General features: G+C 42.2%; 2 protein-coding genes across 2 annotated transcripts; both read right to left on the reverse strand.

Annotated features, from left to right (window-relative positions):
* Window positions 1-10: 10 nt before the first annotated feature.
* On the reverse strand, window positions 11-8,643 carry tsg101a (tumor susceptibility 101a). Its single transcript, XM_077005720.1, has 10 exons — window positions 8,203-8,643; window positions 7,628-7,715; window positions 7,451-7,516; window positions 7,168-7,331; window positions 5,582-5,708; window positions 5,231-5,288; window positions 4,927-5,015; window positions 1,800-2,002; window positions 1,423-1,662; window positions 11-1,121 (listed from the first exon to the last, which is right to left on the reverse strand). The coding sequence occupies exons 1-10, from the start codon at window positions 8,242-8,244 to the stop codon at window positions 1,032-1,034; spliced, it is 1,167 nt and encodes a 388-aa protein (XP_076861835.1). The 5' UTR covers window positions 8,245-8,643; the 3' UTR covers window positions 11-1,031.
* Window positions 8,644-8,681: 38 nt separating this feature from the next.
* LOC143513815 (tumor susceptibility gene 101 protein) lies at window positions 8,682-12,580 on the reverse strand. Its single transcript, XM_077004528.1, has 6 exons — window positions 12,440-12,580; window positions 12,261-12,348; window positions 12,077-12,142; window positions 11,781-11,944; window positions 9,657-9,747; window positions 8,682-9,204 (listed from the first exon to the last, which is right to left on the reverse strand). The coding sequence occupies exons 1-6, from the start codon at window positions 12,482-12,484 to the stop codon at window positions 9,089-9,091; spliced, it is 570 nt and encodes a 189-aa protein (XP_076860643.1). The 5' UTR covers window positions 12,485-12,580; the 3' UTR covers window positions 8,682-9,088.
* Between the last annotated feature and the right edge of the window lie 3,806 nt (window positions 12,581-16,386).

Here is a 16,386-nt window from a genome sequence, read left to right on the forward strand (position 1 = left end):
CAGACAAGAGTATAAAAGACCTGCTTTATTGAGCTACGTACATCAAATTACTACAGGTCTAAACACAAAATCTGCATGGAGATCTTTCTAATAAGAACATAAATGAATAAAATATAGTTGACAAACTAAAGTGCATAAAAACTGTGAAAAGTGAAAAAACTGAATAAACCTAAAAGCTATGTTTACAAATATCTTGTCAAAAAGCCTTTTTTTATTGTTTATGTCTATGAAACCTATTGGAAGGAATAAAAAAGTAGCTAACAACCCAAAGCTAACACAGAAACCATCCAAACTCTAAGTGAACATACAAGCATTCACACAAAAACCTGTGTAACATTTTCAGTTTTTAACATTTGAAATATCAAAGCCAAACAGTTTTAAACAGCTACATAATTTATAGTTTTAACATTGTAACATCTATGAACACAGCAGGCTCATCTCTGAGGCACAGAAGAGACTGCCTGAATCAGAAGTGAAAGCATTTGAAATACAGAACCTTACAGCACATAACAATGTCTCCTGTCTTTTTACGAGTGTGGAGGACAGTCACTGAACAGTGTCTGGCCAAATGACCACCTTTATCTAAGCTACTGTCTTTTGCTATCATAGTTTTATAATGAAACTGATAACAAATGAAGCACCTGAATACCATAAATAATCAACAGATGTACAGAGAAAAGTGTAGGATAGGGAAGGATTTTCATAATTTAAAAATTATTCTTCCTACATGCAGCAACAAGCAGAAATGTACTACTGCGCCCTGACCCCAAGCTGCTGAAAGGTGTTCCTGATGACAGACTTTTATCACATATCAACAAAGATAACCCAGTGTTTCACAATCCTGAAAACAATGTGCTTTTTTCCAGAATCCAGTGAGGATAAAAAAATAGACAGATTAAAAAATAGTAGACAGTTACTTGCAAAGGCGCACTTCTGGCTCTGATAGCCAGATCACCAACAGGATAAATAGAAGAAGGAAAATAGAAAACAAACACAGCAGAAAGACTGAATGGGTTTGGGTAACAGTGGGGTCAGTAGAGGTCGCTGAGACCAGCAGTTTTACGGGCTTTCTGCATGAGCGCTCGCAGCTGGAACTGTTTACGGGACAGCAGACGGACATGCTGCAAGGGAAGAGGACCAAAGAGAGATGTTGTCAGGTGTTGTTCAGCCCAGGAAGACCAACATGCTTTAAAGATAAGTGGCACATCAAAACAGATGTAGATATACATATACACACACAATAAATGGCATTGTTAGAGAGATTAAAGATTAGAGATTTATTAGAGTCATGTGTGCAATTTCCATACAGGGAAGCTCCAATTGTGAAGAGCAGGCATCTCTAGTAAAGTAGGTATTCAACGTGTGTGTGTGTGTGTGTGTGTGTGTGTGTGTGTGTGTGTGTATGATAAAAAATGAGCCAACCTTGAGAAAGACCTCCAGGTCAATGACGCCTCTGCGCAGTGCCTCTCCGAGGTAGAAGATGGTGTCCTCGATGGCGTTCTCCTCTGCGTACAGGTTCAGGATTTGCTTATAGAGTGGTGCCGTGGGAACAATGACATCATCAATGTCATTGTTCTCAGACTGATTTTCCATTTTCTCCAGGGCTTCGGTCAGTTCTTCATCTTTCTTTTTTAGAAGATCAATATTCCTGTCCACGTCAGCCTGAAAAAAAATTATGGACACACAGTAGGACTATAGCGCACAACAGGACTCATCAGTAAGACTGGACAGGACAAAACAAATACCACCACAAACACATGATGAAGAAAATATTCAGGGCCTGGCGGGATCACTCTCACCACTTCCTGGTCCAGACGAGAGACCATTTCCTCCAGCTTCTGGTGGCCTTTCTTCAGGTCCTCTTCAGTGCGCTTGAGGGCATCTAGTTCAGCCTGGGCCCGGTCCATCTCCTCCTTCATCCTCCACCGCAACTTATCGCTTACGGCGGAGATGAGAGAAGCGCGGATGGTGTCCTCCCCGATGGTGCCATCCCGACTTGGCCCTGGAGGGAGGGAGGTGAGGGAGAGAGTGAGTGAGGGAGGGAGTGAGGGAGAGGGTGAGGGAGGGAGGTGAGGGAGTGAGGGAGGGAGAGGGTGAGTGAGGGAGAGGGTGAGGGAGGGAGAGGGTGAGGGAGGGAGAGGGTGAGGGAGGGAGAGGGTGAGTGAGGGAGAGGGTGAGTGAGGGAGAGGGAGGTGAGGGAGAGGGAGGTGAGGGAGAGGGTGAGGGAGGGAGAGGGTGAGGGAGGGAGAGGGTGAGGGAGGGAGGTGAGGGAGGGAGGTGAGGGAGGGAGGTGAGGGAGAGGGTGAGGGTGAGGGAGGGTGAGGGAGGGTGAGGGTGAGGGAGGGAGGGAGAGGGGGAGGGAGGGAGAGGGTGAGTGAGGGAGAGGGTGAGTGAGGGAGAGGGTGAGGGAGGGAGAGGGTGAGGGAGGGAGGTGAGGGTGGGAGGTGAGGGAGAGGGTGAGGGAGAGGGTGAGGGAGGGAGGGAGGGAGGGAGGGAGAGGGTGAGGGAGGGAGGTGAGGGAGTGAGGGAGAGGGTGAGGGAGGGAGGTGAGGGAGAGGGTGAGGGAGGGAGGTGAGGGAGTGAGGGAGAGGGTGAGGGAGGGAGGTGAGGGAGTGAGGGAGGTGAGGGAGGGAGGTGAGGGAGATGAGGGAGAGGGTGAGGGAGGTGAGGGAGTGAGGGAGGTGAGGGAGTGAGGGTGAGGGAGTGAGGGAGAGGGTGGGAGGTAAGGGAGTGAGGGAGAGGGTGAGGGAGGTGATGGAGGGAGGTGAGGGAGTGAGGGAGAGGGTGAGGGAGAGAGGTGAGGGAGTGAGGGAGGTGAGGGAGGGAGGTGAGGGAGAGGGTGAGGGAGAGAGGTGAGGGAGTGAGGGAGGTGAGGGAGTGAGGGAGAGGGTGAGGGAGGGAGGTGAGGGAGTGAGGGAGAGGGTGAGGGAGGTGAGGGAGGGAGGTGAGGGAGTGAGGGAGAGGGTGAGGGAGGGAGGTGAGGGAGTGAGGGAGGTGAGGGAGTGAGGGAGATGAGGGAGAGGGTGAGGGAGGTGAGGGAGAGGGTGAGGGAGGGAGGTGAGGGAGTGAGGGAGGTGAGGGAGGTGAGGGAGGGAGGTGAGGGAGTGAGGGAGGTGAGGGAGGGAGGTGAGGGAGTGAGGGAGATGAGGGAGAGGGTGAGGGAGGTGAGGGGGTGAGGGAGGGAGGTGAGGGAGATGAGGGAGAGGGTGAGGGAGGTGAGGGAGGGAGGTGAGGGAGTGAGGGAGATGAGGGAGGTGAGGGAGGGAGGTGAGGGAGTGAGGGAGGTGAGGGAGGGAGGTGAGGGAGATGAGGGAGAGGGTGAGGGAGGGAGGTGAGGGAGTGAGGGAGGTGAGGGAGGGAGGTGAGGGAGAGGGTGAGGGAGGGAGGTGAGGGAGTGAGGGAGGTGAGGGAGGGAGGTGAGGGAGTGAGGGAGATGAGGGAGAGGGTGAGGGAGGTGAGGGGGTGAGGGAGGGAGGTGAGGGAGATGAGGGAGAGGGTGAGGGAGGTGAGGGAGTGAGGGAGGTGAGGGAGGGAGGTGAGGGAGGGAGGTGAGGGAGGTGAGGGAGGGAGGTGAGGGAGATGAGGGAGAGGGTGAGGGAGAGGGTGAGGGAGGGAGGTGAGGGAGTGAGGGAGGTGAGGGAGGGAGGTGAGGGAGTGAGGGAGGTGAGGGAGGGAGGTGAGGGAGATGAGGGAGAGGGTGAGGGAGGTGAGGGCCCAGCCCTGGTCATATGCTGTGGGCGTGTGTGATGCCGCGCTTCTGCTCAGGGGTCTACAAGCGAATATTTCTGACATGTCACTGACGTTTCACTGTAGCTTGTCTGGTAAGGGAAACTGCACTAAGAAAATAGCATTTTGCAGCTGCATATTTGCACATTGTGTATTTCCAAAAATAAAAGGCTTACAAGTGCAAGAAATATCATGTAATTTATTTACCCTCTCTACTTTAACTGTAACAAACGTAATGTATATTTTGAGAGTGAAGACCATGAGAGTTCCAGGCTAAGGAGCAGAACAAGAATGAACACCTGAGCTGAGGTTTAGGGCAGCCTCTGTTTTGCATTAGAAGGCCAAACCTTCCTTATCTAAAGATCTGAGACACGGGTGCAAAAGTCAAAGTGAACAGGGAGGAGACGGGCATGTGAAAACCTTTCTGAGAGATCAGAGAGGAAGTCGGGAGCATGGGCAGCTCGCTAGACTCAAGGACTTTCTTTGAAACTTCAGTTATTGCATAATGACATTACAACTTTAGGACCTCCGGGTCTAAATTCCTGCTGTTGCAAGCAGCGCTGTGGCACGACACGGCAGTCTCCAGCAGCTCTGCAGGGAGGTGCACTCAACCTCCAACCCGCGCTCAGCAGCGAATGCCATAGTTCATATCACGCCACATTGGGAAGCCCTTCATGGAACATAATCTTTCTCCCAGACCCCTCTAAATATAGGCACTCACAGGCCAGAAGACTACACGCTGGCCCTTTCAAACAACGTCCACCCAGAGATTTGACCTTTTCTACCTTGTATCTAGTTACAGCCTTGACCTTTTCGAGCACTGCATTGGGGTCACAATGACTAGGTGCAGGCCAGACCAGAAGGTCAGAGGTCAGGGTCAGAGAAAGGTCAGCAACATGAACATGACATGCTTTTTGAACGACACCCCTAACATTATCATGGCCTCGGTTTGTTGTATGTAGACACTTGGCACAAAGTATTATTCAGATCAGATACTGCACAATATAGTCTATATTGAAACATGTGATAGGGGTTGGAATTTGGCTTTGAAATTTAAAGCAATCATGATTAATATTTTACATTTGCTAGATTCAGGCTCATCTTTAGTGTTCAGCAGGAACCTCTATACAGTCCAGCGGTATTTGTTAAATAGACTTGATGAATTACACATCCCAGAATCCGAGCAGGAGCATAACTCACCGACAGTAGTGACTGGAAGCTGGGAAGGGTAAGGCCCCCCTGTGGCAGGGTACGTAGTCCCTCCAGGATACGGGTAACCCGGGTAACCACTACAGCAGGAACAAAACATAAATCACAAAAACTATCACTCACACATTACAAATGTATCCAAAATACATTATTCTCTTCATCAAACTGACCTCATCTATTTGATAAAGTCCTTAGCCCACAGCTTTGCAGTAATATGTTCACAATAGAAATGCATTACTCTGATAAGCACCTGTTCATAATTTACATCTACACAATTCTTTGGAGAGCGCATTACCATGGATTTGGGTTTGGCCCATAGGCAGACACAGCAGGCATGCCTGGCATGTAGGACTCTAGATGAAAGAGGAGATAATGCAAACACAGCAATGTTCAGAACAATGCTGGTGAGACATCTACAGTCCAGGGCAGGCATTACGCAGCTCACGCTCATGCACATCCACAATGCTCTTTCTGAAGAGATTACATCAACAGCTGAAGTTACACTGGCAATAGGAAGTCTGAATTACAATCCAGAATTACATCAAACATGTGACCCATTTTCTAAAATGTATTTAATTTCTAAGATAAAAAAAATGAATGCTGCTTCCATATACTGTGCATATGACAAATCCATATTTGATCTTACGATTAGGGGGGCCGGTGGCCTGGAATGCCTGGTAGGGGGGTTGAGTCGTGGGCCTCGAGAACACAGGCGGCTCCTCCCCAAAAACAACAATCATCACTTGAATCAGGCCATACAGGTCAGACTGAGGCTGGAGGCGACAACACACACACACACACACACACACACACACACATCAAACCAAAGATACTAATACTGGTCTCCACAATGCTTGATAAATATATAAGACCTGACCCTATTTCTATTCAGACCCAATAAAGTTACAAAAAATTGTACATCTACAAACACAATTTAGGCTAACTTTAACTAAAGCTACAGATGATTTACCAAATACTTAAGTGTTTCACTTGTCATGAATGAACAGTAGTATAATTGGAACGGTCACATTCAGTGGTGCTTGAAAGTTTGTGAACTCTTTAGGTTTCTATATTCCGGCATACATTTGATGTAAAACACACACATTGTCACACTAGTCATTTATCTTTTGAGGAAAATTAGCTAATACTACATATCTGTGAGCGGCCAAAGTATGTAAAGCAGATAATTTGTGCCAGGTGTTGTCAATCAGTGGGATGACAATCAGGTGTCAGTGGACACTCAGTGGGTTTTCTATAAAGAACAGGGATCTAGCGCTGATCTTCACAAGATAGGATGGGAGTTGGTGTATCGTGGCATAAACAATGAAACTTGATATGGCCCTCTAAAGTTCTGTTGATGCTCATCAAGCTGTAAATGGTTACAAAACCATCTCTATAGAGTTTGGACTCCACCAGTCCATGGTCTCACAGACAGTGTACAAATGGATGAAATTCAAGACTATTGTTACCGTCCCCTGGAGTGGTCAACCAACAAGGATCACTCCAGGAGGAAGGTCTGTAGTGGACAACGCTGAACAACAATAATGTGCATGGAGATGCTGCAAGCTGCTGCACTCCAAGGAACCCTGCTGGCTGTTTGCAGTTTGATAATAATCACATGGACAAAACCGATGGAACAATGTTTTGTGGACAGAAGAGACACTTGGTGGTGGTAGCATCATGGTTTGGACTCACTTTTGCTGCATCTGAGCCAGAATGGCCCAGAATTGATTCTACCAGCAAATTCTAAAGGAAATGTCAAACTTTGGGTTAAGGTTTTGGAAGGGCAAAACTTGACCTTTAATCTAATAGAAATGTTGTGGAAGTAACGGAAGCAAGCAGTTGATGGGAGGATATCCAACAAACTTACCAAGTTGAAGCTGTTTTATATGGAGGCATTCCTCATTTAGGTAATTTATGCAGAAATATAAAAACTTCTAGAATGGTTCACAAACTTTCAAACCCCACTGTACTTGCAACTGCTATAGATGGGACCATCATGCAAATATTTCATGTTCAACCGATGTACTAATCTACTGTGGCATACTATAAAAGTAGGTCCAGTGGACCACAGTTAACAGTAACGTTTTAAGGTCACGAGGCAACAGCTCAAGCTTTCATATGAAAAAGTAATTAAGTCAAATCTTAGTATAACTACACGAAGTACATGGAGACAAGAATCGAAAGCAACATCTTAAGGATGAAAAATGAATGAACATCAGACAGTCTTACGTGCTTCCATTCATGTAGATAGGGCAGGTAGATCTTGCCATTGGCATCAATATGTTTGCCAGTCTTGATCATCATTGCGCTGGTAGGTTTCACAAAACAAATGGGAGGATTGTAGGGATACGTGTCCAACAGCCATAAACAGACTGGTATATTATACACATTTCCTAAAGGGAGGTGTTAACAACAACGTTAGGGGAAAATCTGCAATCAGTTTACATTATAATCCATGGAATTTAAATCTTTATGATTTCAAAAGACTGGCATGTCAAAGTGGGCTTCACACCTCTGTAGCTGACTGGCACTGTTCCCGTTAAACTCATTAACTCCCTTGATGATCCATCATTGAACACTAGGAACGAAACATAAGAAACATTAACTAGGTCGTTGAAGAGTTAAAACATCTGCATCTGTACACAATACTACACAAGCAGCTGAGTGGGAAACGACGGCCAAAACTTACCATAAGCATCCATCAGAGGTTTAAGATCTTTGTACTGCAGGATGACGTTGGAGATTTCGCGAACAGTTAGGTCGCGATATTTATATTGCTGAACACAGAAAAATACATCTACGGTTATGTATGTCATTTAAGTCATTAGAACCACTCACAAAGAGTAGAAAAACATGCCTGGATGTGCTATTTAAAAATGCAACAGTTCAGAATTAATGTAAACTTTGATACTGTTTACAAACACTAAACTAATTGTTTTGCCCGGCCTTTTAACTGGAATGTTTGTCAACAATCAAAAATAACGTGAATACGTGAACAGTCGTGGCAGTGATCATAAAGTTTTTAAACACCCATTTACACACCTAGCTAATGATATGACATTTGTAGACGGATATTAACTTACCAGTAACTAGTCAACATCTAGCACATTACTAACTCAACTCAGTTAATGTTAGACTGTGTTTCGCTATATTTAGCTACAACATACATATATTGCAGCTCAATAAGCTAGTTGCTAGCTAGCACAATCACTAAAGTGATTCATCACTCCCAGTAACCGACCGCTAGCTAGTTCACCAACGTACCTTCAGCATCTTTTTGAGTGCGCTTTCGTTGACAACCGCCATAGTCGATTCCTTAAAATGTACTTAGCTATCTAGCTACAACTGTTGAAAAGTAAATGTAACCTAGCTCTATATATGCTGTTGGATAAACAACTAGTTAGCTAAATGCTAAGCTTTCTTGTTTAGCTAGCTAGCTAGTGTGCTAGCTAGTCTCCAACACTCGCCTGGTCCCGGCTAATCCGAGCCAGGGCCAGGGACCTGTCAAAGCGACAAACACTGACGAATTAAATCTTAATTTTAGGATAAGTAGACGACGGCTGTCTTAGTGATATATCACCCAGTGAAAATGAAAATTCAGCCGTCTATAACCAAGTCACTTATTGAAATCCCTCACAGCTATTTACAAGTTTCACGGGAAAGGTAAATAAGACAAGTACTTTCCCAAAATGGATTGCTCGACTTTTTTTTTCGCAAACTGACTACAATATTTCAAAGTAAGAGTCTTTTAATACACAAGAAACAGACATTATTAACATATGAACAGTGCAATGCATTTACAAAACAAATGAGATAGTTCTTTCACATATCTTTCACAGATGATATTGAAATAGATTTAAAACCATAAATAAAAATGTTGGTCAAACTTTAAGAAGGTAATATTTATAAATAGGTCTAGTTCAAAGAATTTAGTTTTAGTCTATTCATTTAAGACATGTCATGTACTCATGATTTTCATTAAAAACAGTAAAATAAAAATATTGCTTCACTGCATTCCTGACAATGGACGGTCTGTTGGTTTTGTCATGTGTACCTTATATTTTATACATTAACTACATATACTAAAATGTTAATAAAAAACAATTAAATTAAACACATGCAATATAAAATATGAATACAGTTTGTTCAGTTAACAACTGGTTTCATTGTTTCCTTGGAAAGGAAGCCCATCCTCTCTCCACAGTGTCACATAGCCGTTCTCTGCCATTGAGCATGCCTGTGATTTTCTCAGGGCTTGTTCTGAAGCTGCAGGAAATGTAATACATGTTAGGACAGGAGGGACCTGCAAGATTTGTACATTAAAATGATGACAAACCTTTGTTCTTAATTCACTGAAGGACCAACCAGTAGACGCTTATGTTAGAAAAAAGGAAATGTTGCATTTAGCATCCTTTCACTGTATGTGCTGAATTTGTTTAATATTCTTAGACATTGGAGACAGTGGATTGTTCCAGTCTAAAACTACCTTCCTTTATTTATATTTCCCTAAAATATCTTTGACAAAGGACAGAAAGAGTTTGTGTTATGGCACAGCGTGGTCTATATTACCAAAATGTGCCGGTTCTGGGTACAGTGTCACTTCACCAGTACTCACATCATATTGCACTTATTGCACATGTAAACTTGAAAAACAAGTAGCAATAGTGGTGTTCAAGTATGGTTAATGAATTAGCCAATAATGTAGTGTAGTGGCATACTCTTGTCTGCCTTGGGCTGCATACACAAGGGAGGCGTTTCACCAAAGACAGCAATCATTACTTGAATCAGGCTATTGAGGTCACACTCAGCCTGTAGAATAGATAAACACAAATAAGCACAGAGCTTCAACCACGTGTTGAACATTGGCCATCCAGAAGGCTTTTTAAAAAGGTATTTCTAATACCATTAACCCATTAACTCATGCATCATTATTCTAACAATTACATTACAGTATTTTTTTTGCACTGTACAAAAATGTTACTAGCCAGTTGCTTAAGCTGATGTTACTAGCTAGCCAGTTGCTTCCTACTACATGCCCACTGAATCCAATTCCTTCCACTCTTTTCCAGAATATGTCAAGAGAACTCCTTCCATTCATCTCAGCAATCATCAACAACTCCTTAGTTTCGGGTCATGTACCTACCGTGTTCAAGATGGCAAGAGTGGTACCAATCCAAAAAAAGCAACACTTGACACCTCTGACATGAACAACTACAGACCGGTATCAAAAACTCTGGAGCGAGCAATCTATGATCATTTATCTCTCTTCCTCACCGAGAACCAACTCCATGATCCTTATCAGTCTGGCTTCAAACGGGCACACTCAACAGAAACTGCCCTCAAAGCAGTGACCGAGAAGCTCCATGCTGCCAAGGCTAACAAGCTATCATCAGTTTTAATGATTCTAGATCTTTCTGCAGCCTTTTGACACGGTCAACCACAACATCCTCCTCTCTGTTCTTTCTAGCCTCGGTGTGACGGGCTCTGCTTGGCCAGTCATATCTTGAAGACCGCTCCTATCAGGTAACATGGAAAGGATCTACATCCAATCCATGTAAACTTTCCACTGGAGTCCCCCAAGGCTCAGTCCTAGGCCATCTTCTCTTTATATACTTGTTCCCTTGGTGACATTATTTTGTCTCATGGTTTCTCTTATTATTGCTATGCTGATGATACCAAGCTAATTCTTTGCTTCTCTCATTCTGACACCCAGGTTTCTAGGCGTATCTCGGCATGCTTGGCAGATATTGCTTCATGTATGACTGCTCACCACTTGAAGCTCAACCCTAGCAAAACTGAGCTTTTGTACATTCCAGGAACCCCAAACCCACACAACAACCTCACAGTTTCCTTTGAGAACACCTTGTTAACACCATCAGAAACTGCTCGAAGCCTGGGTGTAACGTTGGACAACGAGTTGTCCTTCTCAACATGTTTCAAAACTGACCAGATCCTTCAGATTTCTCCTCTGCAACATACAGAGAATACGACCCTTCCTTTCACAGGAAGCTACTCAAGTACTTGTGCAGTCTCTAGTAATCTCTAAGCTGGACTACTGCAATTCCCTACTTGCAGGTCTTCCTCTACGGGTCATCAGACCTCTACAACTAATTCAGAATGCTGCAGCATGACTGGTCTTCAATCTCCCCAAGTTCTCACGTGACTCCTCTGCTACGCTCTCTTCACTGGCTTCCAGTAGCGGAACACATCAGATATAAAACCTTGATGCTTGCTTACAAAGTCAAAAATGGACTGGCCCCTCCCTACATGATGTCCATCGTAAAAAGCCAATCCGTACAGCAAATACTTAGAACCTCAAGCTTGGCTCGACTCGAAACTCCATGCTTAAAGTCTCATGGAAGACAAAGCTCAGGACTATTCTCCGTCCTGGCTCCAAGATGGTGGAACAATCTTCCATTAGCTGCTAGGACTGCAGAGTCTATTGCTATCTTCAATCATAGACTGAAGACCCACCTGTTTGTTGAGTTCTTACCAGAGCACTAACTCAGCTGATACCACTTGCCGTTGTTCTTAAATTGTATGTCTGTCTATGGTTATTTGCGCTTCTTGGCAAATGTCTAACTTGCAAAACACTAGGTAATTACATTGACTCCTGTAGTTTAGTAGTAGTCTGACTCAATGGTATCTTGAATTCTGGCCTATCCGTACTATTACCTAGGATGAATTCTGTGATCAGATGCAAAGTACTTTGTAGGTTGCTCTGAATAAGAGCGTCTGCTAAATGCCGTAAATGTAAATGTTAATTTTATTTCCTGTAATAACTATCCACATTTGTAACTATTTGAGGCTGGATTGTTGAAAAAAAGAAAAAGAAAACTGACATGTGTCCATTCATCCAGATAGGGTAGTTGAACCTGTCCATTGTTATCCACATGGCTGCTTGTAATAACCATCATCTCTTTGGTGGGTTTCACATAGCAGATTGGAGCAGAATGAGGGTAGTTCTGCTCCAACCACAAACACACTGGAGTGTTATAAAGCCTCCCTACAACACACAAGAGTTTATGTTTTAGCACACCACTCTCTTTAGAATGTGACACAATCCTGTGATTCCACATTATCCTTTTACTCTTTAATTAAATTTTAATTAACTATGAAAAAATAATTGTTCACGTACCTTGCCACACCACCTGGATTGTCCCTGCTAAGCTCATCAACCTTTCCACAGTGCCATCATTGTAAACTGGTCAGTATGAACAGATTTTTTAAATGTAACAAACTGTATGACAACTTCTATTTTGAAGAGCATCAAGGCAGTTGATACAGGCACACATGTACCTGTAGCTTAATGAACCACTCACCAAATCTGTCTACCACTGGTTCTAGGTTCTTGTATCGGGACAGGACAGTTATGATCTCTGCTATAACCTCTTTCCTGTATTCATATGTCTATGAACATGCAAACAGACATCTATGTATACATATATTACTATATCAACACTGATATAATCGTTTGCTCCTGTGTTAGGGAAGTTCTTACCTTGGGTAGCATTGTTTTCAAAGAACTGAGAGATACTGTTGTCATGATTTTACTGTCTTAAGTCAAAAATTGAAAAACTATAGTTAAAACTATAACTCAGAGGTATAGTGCAGAATAAGTGCGGCTTTTGTCTCTCCTCGAGCTGAGTCAGTTTGGACTATGCCTCAGGTTTACAGCAAGCTAACTTCCTGGACTGAAGGAGAGCCAATTATATGGTTAATAAACTGCTTATAGGCCCAGACTACACATGCTATTCAATTGCAAAGAATATGTTTTAGAATATTTCTAGTTGACAAAAACAATGGTTTATTTGATTTTTTTTTTACAAATGAACAAAGATTTGTTGTTTAAGTATTATAAATTAGTTCAATAACAAAAGGTAGTCTAAAATGAAGACGCTTCTTAACCACAGGCAGACAAATAAGCACACACACACACACACACACACATGCATGCACACACACTTGCATACACATGAACAGCATGTCTTTCTTGTTTTCTTGTAGGCTCTATTACAGATTCCCGGAAAAATGCCCCAAACTCCCTGGGTGACCTACATAGGGACGACATCTCTGCTTTGTTTTTTTACAGAGAACGTGTCCCCTTATACACACATGTGATTTTGAGAAATCTTCTCCAGAACACACACTTAGGGTTTGACCCCAACTTTGATTGCCTATTACAAATACAATAGTGATAAAACTACTTGTGGGAATACACATTTTATTCAGCAACACTATGACCATTCACATTTAGTTAATATCATTGGTGACCTTGTCTGCATTGCTTTGCGTGTGATACCTCTCAAATATCATACCTCTCGGCAGGGCCGGAGTGGGCCACTTTTTCAGCCCAGGAGTTTCATGCCCAAATCCGGCCCAAAACTATTTTTCCCTCCCAATCGGCCCAAACTAGAGATTGACATGAGCCGGCCCATCGGGAATCCTCCCGAACCTCCCGATTAGCCACTCCGGCTTTGCCTCTCGGTTTTAAATTATAGCATTTAATTTAAAAGAATATATGTCAAACTATTTTGGGGAGACTGACCTGAGGTTTTCTAAAGTAACATCCTGGTATTGTAGTAGTATGATAACAAGGCATACTGAATATACTTCTTTCAGCATTTGAGTTCTGTAGATTTTGTGTCTTAAATGTAAGAGGAGGTCATGCTAATTATTTTCCACTTAGCATGACTGTTATTCAATATTGCATATAAATGTCCAGTATTTTCAGGTTCTTTTCTAATAAAAAGACAGAAATAATTATATATGGCCCTTACCATGGCCATAACAACAAATCTAAAGATGGCCAAAGACTTTTGCCCATAACTGTATGTTTATTTGCTGATTATTTTAAACACTGGCACGTCAAATACATTTTTATTAGGTCTATATTCATTTGAATAATAGCTAATAATTTTCTGAAATTATATGCCATTTTTCCAAAACTACACACAAGTAATCCACAAGTAATGAAGGAAAAGTGCAGTAATAATGTGTTGAACCACCTTGGGCCTTGAGAAAGAGACTGTAAAACCTTTGATTGTAGACTCTAGATAGTAAAGTTTTGGAACACTTTTTAAATGTATTTCCTGAAATTGTGTTTTTATAATGATGGAGTATACTGTTCAGCCCACTGCTCCAAAAAAAACTTTCAGTTTTGATAAGATCTGTGAAGGCCATAGCATATAATTTACATAATGTTTGTATTATTTAAATCATTCAGTGATAACTCGTGGCTTTTGAATAGGGCTGCTGTCAGCCTTGAAGAGATTGACATCCCATGAGAATAGAAATGTCTGATAGGATAAATGTGATCAGTCATAATGTACTCATTTGCATAGACCCTTCCCTCTAAGGGACAAGAGGACCCCAAACATATCATCCTCTCATGGCCTACAACATCCAGACCTGCCTCATTCTGTCTGTTTTCGTAACGTTGCATAACACATCATTTTAGCAAGGAGTCCTTTTAGCAAGGCGTCCTTTCAGTGTATACATCCAATTGCACATTCTGTGCAAAGCTATTTATTCATAGTTTCCCCATACATTTAATTACAGATGTCCATTTTCTTACTGTTTCTTTCAAAACACAATACCTTTGAGCAGATTTGTGACTTCAGCTCTGACTTCAGCTAAAACTATTAGACCTTGCCGTCTTGATCCAAATTTAGTCAGCTAGGCCTACATAAGATTTTTGTATTATTAGATTATTTCATACATATCTGGAACTTAAGTTTAGAAATAAACAAAAGTGCTTTGAATCAAGATGGCTAAAGGAAAATATCTACTCTCAACTAATGTTCATCCAACTAATGTTCATCCAGTGAACTTCTAAACAACTCTGCTATGCATGAATACAAGCAAATTACTAGTCACTGGGAGTAACAGTAATTATGGTGAGAAGTACGAAGAAAGACAATGTGCTATGTCACAAAAACGCCATTGGAAAAGGTATGACCGTAAGTTTGATCACAGTATGAATGACTTCAAATGTTGTGGGTGAACCACCAGAGCTGATACAGAATGCTGTTGGCTGCTACAGGACTCAGGTCAGGGAGTGCAACGTGATCCGATGAATTAAATTGTTTTCCTACTTCATTAAGGCCTGCAACATTTCAAAGTGGTTCCTGCTGTACATTAACGTGCACACAAGTATACACACAATGGTGAAGACTAATCATCACTGGGTGCTGTTCAGCTTATACCATACTGTTTCTGCCAAGGCAAGTATGAAGTTACACCTCAGATTACATATTTAGCAAATACCAATACACACCATAAACAACTCCAACAGTGTCTGCAATCCCACAAATAATGTCCACACATAATCCATTTTAACACAGAAATCCTGAAATGAAATAACAAGAGAATTCAAATGAATTCAATGAATTCATACTAAGCTTAGAGTCCACTATGAATTTTGAAATTGTTTAATAATAAAGGTAAAATAGATTAGAGGTCTAGGCCTACCGTTCAAGCCATGTTGATGGTCAAAATGCCATTCCTGATGACCTCTTGAACACATGTGATTGGTTGATTGACTCACTTCATTCCCCATTACAATATAGAAATGACAAACGTGATGAGTTTGCAGACTTTTTTTAGTAGCAAAAATACTTTCCAATAGGTACAATATAGCAAATGACAACCATGAGGAAATCAGTATGTACATGTTTTGTCAATTAATCATGTAACACATACTGAACTATGTTATGTTTTACCATAACACAACTAGTTGCCCTTTTGATCCTGTAACTATCAGTTCTTGGTTTACTCTCAAGTGATATTCTGGGCTGTGGTAGTCACTGCAGTTTTCCACAAACTCTTCAAATAGCTCTTCAGGCCGCTGTTGTCAGCACAGATTCATTTCAAACATCCCTTTCCCAGGTAAAATCATTGAAAAGGAGGTTTCTATTTAAATACATGTTTATCTCAACTTTAACAGCTCAGTTACCTCAGTCTGGATTTCAAGCTCATCATAATACCGAATGACTAGTATCTAAAGTTTATTATGACCATAGAGCGGTCAGGATGTGAATAGGTAATCAGTGCTGTTTCTTTTAGATCTAAATAAAAATGGGTAGAATGTTTGTTTCTCCCAAGTGAGAAACAAAGTCTATGAGACCCTTTCAGTGGCTGACAGTGAAAAACTTCTATAGGCGTCTGCCCCCACCCTCAGCTACGTATAGCGCTTTATCTCCACTCCATAGGCCCATTGGCTTGCAGTGCAAAATGCAGCAATGCATACTGTTGGCATACACAAAAGTATAGGATCACAGGTCAAGCACCTGTACTAGTTACCTGCGTCTTTGAGAACTGATTTACTGATTTTGAGAAATGATATTTAAGATATATAGTAGTATAGTATCTATATGGACTGTATATATATATATATGTATATATGGACTGTATATATATATATATATATATATATATATATATATA

Source organism: Brachyhypopomus gauderio, chromosome 5 (genome assembly GCF_052324685.1).
Source record: "Brachyhypopomus gauderio isolate BG-103 chromosome 5, BGAUD_0.2, whole genome shotgun sequence".
In the NCBI taxonomy this organism is placed as follows: Eukaryota; Metazoa; Chordata; class Actinopteri; order Gymnotiformes; family Hypopomidae; genus Brachyhypopomus; species Brachyhypopomus gauderio.